Here is an 8691-nt window from a genome sequence, read left to right on the forward strand (position 1 = left end):
AAACAATGAAATTGAATTGGTGGGGAGTGGCAATAATCGATTATTACTGGTAGTTACTCCCGACACTAGCGACACCTTTTTTCTTTTACAACTAAATAACATTACATTTTCCCCAATTATTAATTTCTTTAGTGCAAAATTATTCAAACAACAAAATATTATACAGTATTTTCTAAAAATTTTCCCCCCAAGTTGTTAATATTTACAACAAAAAACAATAAACCCATCTTTTTAAAATGTTGTCAATTCAAAAATCCCGCGAAAAGTGTGGCAGTCACGTGAGAATAGACCAATCAAAAATAAGGCGTGTATTATAAAAAAATGTCCTGTTTTTAAAAAATAAATAATTAAAAAACAAATTACACATTACAGTAGAAAATTGTCTAATTAAAAAAAGCAGAATTACTGGAAAATTTCAAACTATTAAACAAATTTAAGAAAGAAAAGTTATAGAATTTAGAAAAAGTGAGGTTATGTTTCACGATTCACGACAATGGCGATTGCCCACAAGTTTGTGAAGGGAAATTTCTCTCATTTTCCCGAATAAATTTATTAAATGATCAAGTTTTTTTTAGTAAAAAGAATTGAAAAACAATTTTCCCTAATACCAGAAAGTGTCAAGTGTTTTTTGTTTCCATTTGTTCGAAAACGGAAAACAATTTAAGGTGTGGAAATTTATTGCAATTTTTACTAATAGTGACAGATGAAAAGAAAAATAAAACCTATTATTGGAATGTGATTCAATAAAGAGAAAAATAATCAATTACTACGTCTATTTGTGATAAGTGATTTAATAATAAATAATAACACAAATGTTTGATAACATTAAAAGGTCATTATTTAGAGTATTCTTTTCCAATCTCTCTCCTCTATAATTGACAGCTTTTGCATATGTCAGCGAAAAATATGTTTGGTATTTATGAAATGTCAATAATATATGCGTCACAGTTAATGATACATACAAGTTTATTGAATATTTTCTCTTGTTTTCATGAGAATTCTTAAAAAAAGAGAAAATTTATTTTTTGCAAAAAGAAAATGTCAACATTAAAATTAAGTATGCAAGATAAAAAGGACTTGGATAAATTTACTAAATTTTTGGCATTAAAAGCTGCTCAAATTATTGTGCAATCGAGAATTGGTGAAAAATTCAATACAAAATGTAAACCAAATTCATCGGGAACTGATTGGGTAAATATTTCTTTGTTTTGCAATTTTTATTTTTATTTTATTGCTATTATTAATGAATTATATTGATTTTCGCATGATTTTAAATACGACTGATTCAGGCTTTGCACTCGATAATTAATTTTAAAAAAAAGCTTTAAAACTGAAAAAGTAGCTTTCGAAAATTTGACAACAAAAAAACTCCTTTTATACATTTTCCTAATTTTCATAAAAAATATTTACTTTCTTTTCTCATTCTGCTGATAATAATTTCAATTCTAAAATTTTTAAAAAATTTAATTATTTTCTAAATTTTAATATTAAATTCTTCAAAAATACAATTATTTTCTAAATTTAAATAATTGAAATACATCTGTAAGTTTTATTTATTTATCAAAGTAATTAAATTCTTGCCAAGAATTTTATTAAAATTTTTTATAATAATTGAATTCCTGAGAAGAATTTTATTATTTATGAAAAGAATTGAATTTTCTCAAAGAATTCTATTTAAATGTTTTGAAAATAATATTGAATTTATAGGAAGAATTTTGTTATTTATGGAGATAATGGAATTTTTAAAAATAATTGAATTCTTGAGAAGAATTTTATTTTTTATGAAAAGTATTGAATTTTTACGAAGAATTTTCTTTTTTATGAAGATAATTGAATTTTTAACTAGAATTTTATTATTTATGAAAATAATTGAATTTTTGCTAAGAATTTTTTTACGTATACAAAGAATTGAATTATCTCGAAGAATTGAATTAAAATTTTTGAAAATAAGTTGATTTTTACGAAGAATTTTTTTTTCTATGAATTGAATTTTCGACTAGAATTTTATTATTTATGAAAGTAATTGATTTTTCGAGAATAATTTTTTTGAAATTTTTAAAGAGAATTCAATTTTTGCTAAGAATTTTTTTATGTATAAAAAGAATCGAATTTCCTTGAAGAATTGAATTAAAATTTTTGAAAATAATTATATTTTTACGAAGAATTTTGTTTTTTGTGAAGATAATTGAATTTTTGACTAGAATTTTATTGAAATTTTTTAAAATACTTGAATTTCTTTATTTGAATTCCTGCAAGGAATTTTATTATATAAGAAAAGAATTGGATTTATACAAAGAATTTTGTTATTTATGAAAAGAATTGAACTTTTTGGGAGAATTTTATTAAGATATTTGAAAATATGAGAATAATTTTTTTTATTTCAACTATTAGCAAATTAAAAGTAATAAAATAAATAGTAGCTTTTAATAAATAAGTGCGAAGACTGTTGATTGTTTATTTACAACAAGTGAAATGTAATTGCAATTTTCTTTTTGATTTTTAAAATTATAATTTAAAATTGTTTTGCGAATTTGAACGTTCGGGATTATTTTTAAAGTGTATTAATATTTTTTAAAGTTAATTTTTAATTTATATTAATAATATTTTTCATTGCAGTTTAATTTGGCAATTCAAGATCTGCCGGATGTATTGCTGGAAGCAAGAAAAGTTTTGTGCAGTGATATAATTAGTTCGACCATTCCATTGTGCATTGAAATTTCACTTCGAACGGTCGAGGGTGACACGATGGTTTTGGAGACATGGACACTTGGTGTTTTGCCCGAACAAAGTGATCCCACAATTCGAGTGACATACACAGTTTACAATAGAATGGGAATTTTACTTAAATCCTTACTCTCCGTATCGAGAGTGACGCCCGCTTATAAATTAAGTCGAAGACAAGGTCCCGATTCGTATATTATTTGCTATAGAATTTATATGGGAGAACCTCAACTTCATATTTTAGGTAAAAGAAAAAAATTCTTTTTTTACTCTAATTAGAAAATTATTTATTCTTTTTTTATGTTGAAAAATCCGTTTTCACTGAATTTTAATCAATATTTATTCAATCAGTTCAATTTCTTCGTAAATATCGCAAAAAGTAAAAGTAACTTTTTGCGATATTAACGAAGAAATTGAACTGATTGAATAAATATTGATTAAAATTCAATAAAAACAAAGAAGAAAAAAATATCAAAGAAATTTTAAATTGTCACGTTTTTTTTCTACAGGTGATAATTACAAACGCGTGCGAGTTGGACAATTATGCACTCCAGTTGGTACAATTTATTTATCAGTTTCATATCGAACGAAAATGACAATTTCGCCAACTTACAGTGGGCGCGATTCAATAATGCTTAAAAGTGATCATTTTCATTCGGATCTGAGTCCAAGGCACGCTCGATATCAACAGAGGTGAAAAAATCCTACTCTCTTTAGAAAAATTAATTTTATATACTTTAATTTTACAATTAATTAGTTTTATAATTAATATAAAATTATTAATTGCAAAAAAAAGGGTTGATAATTTTTTTTAACGATTTTTTGTCTTTTTTTAAAGTGAGGAGACGTCAAAGTCGCTGAGCGATACAATCAAGGTTGGAGCATTCGTTCTAAATAAACAGGTGGTGGTGAATGAGAAGGACTTGGTGATTCCTGATGTTCCATTTAGTTCGTTGTTAAGCTCGAGGCAAAATTCACCACCATTACCAACGTCGGGCACGGATTCAACGACATTGACAACGGGCCCAGCAACGGGAACAACGACAGAAACAGCGGCGACTGACAGCAGTAATGGAAACACTGAGAAAACATCAAATGACAATGCAACTTGTAAATGTAATTCACAAAATGGCTCGAGACGAAGCAGTTGTTCGATCACCAGTGCAAACGACGACTTCATTATGGTAGACCTGGTAATTCTATATACTTGTTAGAATTTATTTTCATTATTTTTATATGTAAAACGAATTTTTAGCACTGACTGGCCTCGTATCGACTTTCGACTTTTTTTCGACTATTCTCAAAAAAATACGACTTTTTTTGACTTTTTTTCCAAGTTTTGCCGGAAAAACCATACTTTAGGTATAAAATGTAGGAAATTTATTTCGATAAAATTATTCAAGTTTTGAAAAATTGAATTTAGAAATCAGTGAAAGGGTAAAATCGGGAATACAAAATAAAATTCTAAAGCGACTTTTTTTGCTCCTTAAAGTCGATCCGAGGCCTGCACTGAATTTAATATTAGATGAATGTTTTTATCCTTCCATGATTATTTAATAAATTCTTTTTTTGATTTTTAGGAAGATTTGTGTGTAAAAGAGGTAAATGCGGTCATAAAGATTAAGTTGAACTTGATTAATACTTTCAACTCTTTTAATATTAACTTTCAAGTTAACTTGTGAATCAGTGAACTACAAAAGTTGATAATAAAATAAATTTCTCAGATATTAATAGAAACATTAATAAAATTTAAAAAAAACATTAATAGATTCGAAATAATCTACTTATCACTAATTGATATCAAAAATCAATACTAATTCTTTTAATATTAACTTGAAATTCTCTCATGAACTACAAGCTGATAATAAAATTAATTTTTCAGATATGACTTTAATAGAAAACAGTAATCAACTTATCACTAATTGGTATCGAAAATCTATTTCTTCTAATAGATTAATAAATTATTTGTCACCTCATCTAATTCAACAAAAGAAGAACATTGTTTTTCTGTGATAGAGTTATTTTATTGTCTCATTAGTTCCGAGAAATTAAGAAAATTGAGAACTTTTTCAATTTTTTTTCAAAAGTTGCGACTTTTTCGACTTTTCTTACAAATATTGCAACAAAATACGACATTTTTCAGTATAAAAAACAACTTTTTTCGATTTTTATGGTGCAAAAAATAACTATAAATAAATTATTCAAAAATTATTTTTGAATCATTGTTTAAAATAATTAAATTTTAATGTTAATGTTAATGAAAAATCTTTAAATGGACATTTAAAAATGAAATAATTAATGAAAATTAGCTTCTAATTTTTTAAAATTCAATATTTTCAGTATTTTCAAATACATATTTCCGAAAATTGAAATATACACAAAAAATAATATTTTAAAATTGTTTTTAACATTTTAGAGAAAAAAATCATAGGTTCAAAATTTTTAATTAAAATTCAAAAAAAGTAATTAGTTTTTTTAAATTATACAAAAAGTCTTTTATGAAATTCAATTATTTTCGAAAAATTAATAAAATGTTTTTAAAAACTAATTCTTAGAATTCTTCTATAATATATTTTTTGAATTCAATTATCTTTGAACAATGTAAATAAAAATTTACTTTTTTATACTTATTAAAATTTCGGAGAAATCATGGTCATATTTATAATTAAAATTCTTCAAAAATTTGATTATTTTTATTTATATTTTTCAAAAATTCAATTATTTTTGAAAGATTTTATCAAATTTCAATTATTTTTGAAAGATTTTATCAAATTTCAATTATTTATTAAAAATTGAGGTTTTATAATTAAATAATTGAATTCTAGAAGAACTTTCGAAAATTTATTTAAAATAATTGATTTAGAGATAAAATGTAGTTGGAAATTGTAGAAAATAATTTAATTTAATTTCATATTTTTCTGTAAAAAAAATTTTGTCAGGGAAAATAATTCTAATGTCAGTAAATTGTCAGGGAAATTGATAAACTGAAAATTGTGACCACCCTTTGAATGAATTAAACGAATTTTAAAAATTTTGCGATTACCTTATTTTTCACAAAAACTACCTCTTTTTTTTAAAGAGTTTATTATATTTTCATTGGAAAGCTGAGATTTTTTCCAATAAATCAAGAAAATAAAAACAACTTTTTGAACAATTTTTTGTTTATTTGATTGAAAACCGATTGTTGTCACATTTTTTAACTTTACATAATTTACCGTGAAAAACTATCAGTTTTCCAATAAAAATGAAAAATAAAGAAAGAGGTAGTTTTGAATTTTGAAATTTCTTAAAAATTAAAACAAATGAAAATTAGAGATAAATTTAACTTAAAAAAAAATTTATTTTCTGATTTTTCGTTTTGAAAAAATTTCCTGAGTTCAAACTCATAAAAAATAATTGTTTTTTATGAGGTTGAACTCCGAAAAATCGTAAAAGAAATTTCTGAGAAGATTTAAATATTAAATACAATAATTTTACTATTAACAAGAAGGAAGATGTACAAATTCTTAGTAATAAATTCCCCTTGCTTAATAAATTGATGTAATGATTGTAATTGATAATATTTCGATTTCCAGACCACCGAAACGTCGTCTATTTTATAAAAAAGTGAAAGACTTTTTTCTGTCAACTTTTACACACATATCTTCCTAAAATCGAAAGAAGAATTTATTAAATTAAATATTTGTTACAATTTCAGTTTCGTGTCGATTCGAAACTAAATTAACAAAAAGTACTTAATTTGCTTTCACAAAAAAAAAAGAAACAGAAAAATTAATTCTTTTTTTCTTTTACAGAAAACGCCATTTGCAGGGACAAATACAAATAGCGATCTAGGAGTTTTTTACAGGGAATGTCAAAGTGCACCGCAATTGCAAGCTTTCACGGAGGAATTAACGTTGGCCGATCAAGTGGGCGATTTGACGAAGAAACTTGAAACTTTCGAAACTGATATGCAACGGTATGAAGATCTACTATCATCTCTGTATCAATCGGAGAATAATAATTGAATATTGCAACAAAAAAAAAAAATGCGAAAGAAAAAAATGACAAAGAATTAAATATTCTTTTATCAAAAAGGAATATTAAAATTCCTCTTTTGAAAGTAAAAGAAAAAAGAATTCTACCTCGCGGTGTTTTTTTTTTATTTGAAAAAAAGACTCGGTGGTCCCTTCTTCGTAAACTATGTCTCATATCAAGCTTTTTATATCATGATTGAATTTCGAAAAACTGAATCCTAAGATAAGATGATAAGATACTGTTGCATCATTTGATAATTAATTTATATTGTTAATACTATTGCAGGGATGGAAATAATCATGTGAATGACTGAAAAAAAATTTATTTTAGTTTCTATTTCGCTTTTCTTTTTGTTTGAAACGTACGAGAAAATTGATTTCTTCGCCTCGTTCAGTTTCTCCTTAAACTTCAACTTCAAATAATTTCTTGAATTTATTTAATAGAATTCTATGAAACTTTTCTTTATTATTACGAAAAATCTCGATTTAGAAAAAATTCCTTAATTAAAATGTATAAAATTGTTGAAATTGACTCGACAATTGAAATGTTTTTCCATTTTTCAAGTTTTTAGAGTTTAAATACGAGAAAAAAGTGAAAGAAACCAAAATTATGATTCCCATTGGAATTAAAGTGTCGTTGAAAAAATTGTATAAAGAGAGAAAAAATTATATTTTTGTTTTTTAATTGGAAAATATGAGAATGTACTTATTATATTTTTTTTACAAAACTTTCTTTAATGTTTAGAATGCAGAGTGTGTGTTTTTGAGAAAAAAATTAAATAAATTCTGTATTTGTGTCGTGGGAAAGTTTTTTTTATGATGCGAATGGTTGTAATAATAATATTTAAGGGGAGACGTCGACTAAATTTTTAACTATATCAAGGAAGTGATTTTAAATTTTCGATAAAATTATTTTTATAGTAATTTTTAGAGAGGAAATCAATGCTCAGAAAATATTCTGACCCTTTTTCGATTTTTTTTTTATTAAAAATTGATAGATTTTAAAATCTATACGATATTTCCATTCATATTTTTTAGAAAATATGTTTTTGTATTCACAAAAAAATTGCCAAGTGAAAAAAATGGTTCTTATTATTTTTGAAGCATTTTTTTTTTAAACATTGCTCATCAAATCATAATTTAAAAAAAAAGTATAAAAATAAAATTTTGATTTGAAATTAGAAAAATAACCAAGTGAATTTTTTTAAAATAAAAAGTATGAAATACAAAAAAATTATGATAAAATTATGATTTGAAATTATGTTAGAAAAATAAACGAGTGAATTTCCATATAAAAAATTGAATAATAATGATTTTTTTTAACATTTTCAACTTCAAAACAATGTTTTTTTTTTCAAAAACATAATAAAAATAATTTTTTTGTGAATACAAAAACATATTTTCTACAAAATTACGGATGAATTTTTTAAAGTCTATCAATTTTTAAGAAAAAAATTGAAAAAGAGGCAGAATATTTTCAGACCTTTGATTTTCTCAAATTACTATAAAAGTAATTTTATTAAAGATTTAAATTATTTTCTTGATAATAGTTAAAAAAGTAGTCGAAGTTCTCCCCTTAAAAAAAAAAAAAATTGAATCAATTTGAACAACTTTGATTTTTGATTATAAAAAAATCATTGTGTTTAATTTGATAAATATTTGTGATTTCTTTATAAGTCTGCTATTTAGAATATTAAATTATTGCTTGTACATATTATACACTGTGCCTATACGTTATTATTATAATATTGATGATATAGATTAATATTAAATCTAATACAATGATTCAATTATGTGTTTTTCCAATTCTCAAATTACTTTTCTTTCTTCCCTAAAAGTTTTCCTAAATTTTCCCCAAATTTTCTTTGTATTCCACAAATTTTTTACATTTTTCTTAAATATTTTTTTACTTTCTTTTTTAATTTCTAATAAATAAAATAATAAAAATTAATTT

At 23.7% G+C, this 8691-nt stretch overlaps 1 protein-coding gene across 2 annotated transcripts; it reads left to right on the forward strand.

Annotated features, from left to right (window-relative positions):
- Positions 1 to 390: 390 nt before the first annotated feature.
- On the forward strand, positions 391 to 7815 carry LOC122502453 (autophagy-related protein 13). Of its 2 annotated transcripts, none has more exons than XM_043612509.1 (5): positions 391 to 1191; positions 2617 to 2965; positions 3231 to 3414; positions 3560 to 3905; positions 6516 to 7815. In XM_043612509.1, the coding sequence occupies exons 1-5, from the start codon at positions 1039 to 1041 to the stop codon at positions 6726 to 6728; spliced, it is 1245 nt and encodes a 414-aa protein (XP_043468444.1). In that variant the 5' UTR covers positions 391 to 1038; the 3' UTR covers positions 6729 to 7815. The 2 variants fall into 2 exon arrangements, with proteins under 2 accessions (XP_043468444.1, XP_043468443.1); XM_043612508.1 differs by having other exon boundaries at positions 400 to 1191; positions 3560 to 3914.
- The last annotated feature ends 876 nt before the right edge of the window (positions 7816 to 8691 follow it).

The sequence above is a fragment of the Leptopilina heterotoma genome, unplaced genomic scaffold (assembly GCF_015476425.1).
Source record: "Leptopilina heterotoma isolate Lh14 unplaced genomic scaffold, ASM1547642v1 Lhet_23, whole genome shotgun sequence".
In the NCBI taxonomy this organism is placed as follows: domain Eukaryota; kingdom Metazoa; phylum Arthropoda; class Insecta; order Hymenoptera; family Figitidae; genus Leptopilina; species Leptopilina heterotoma.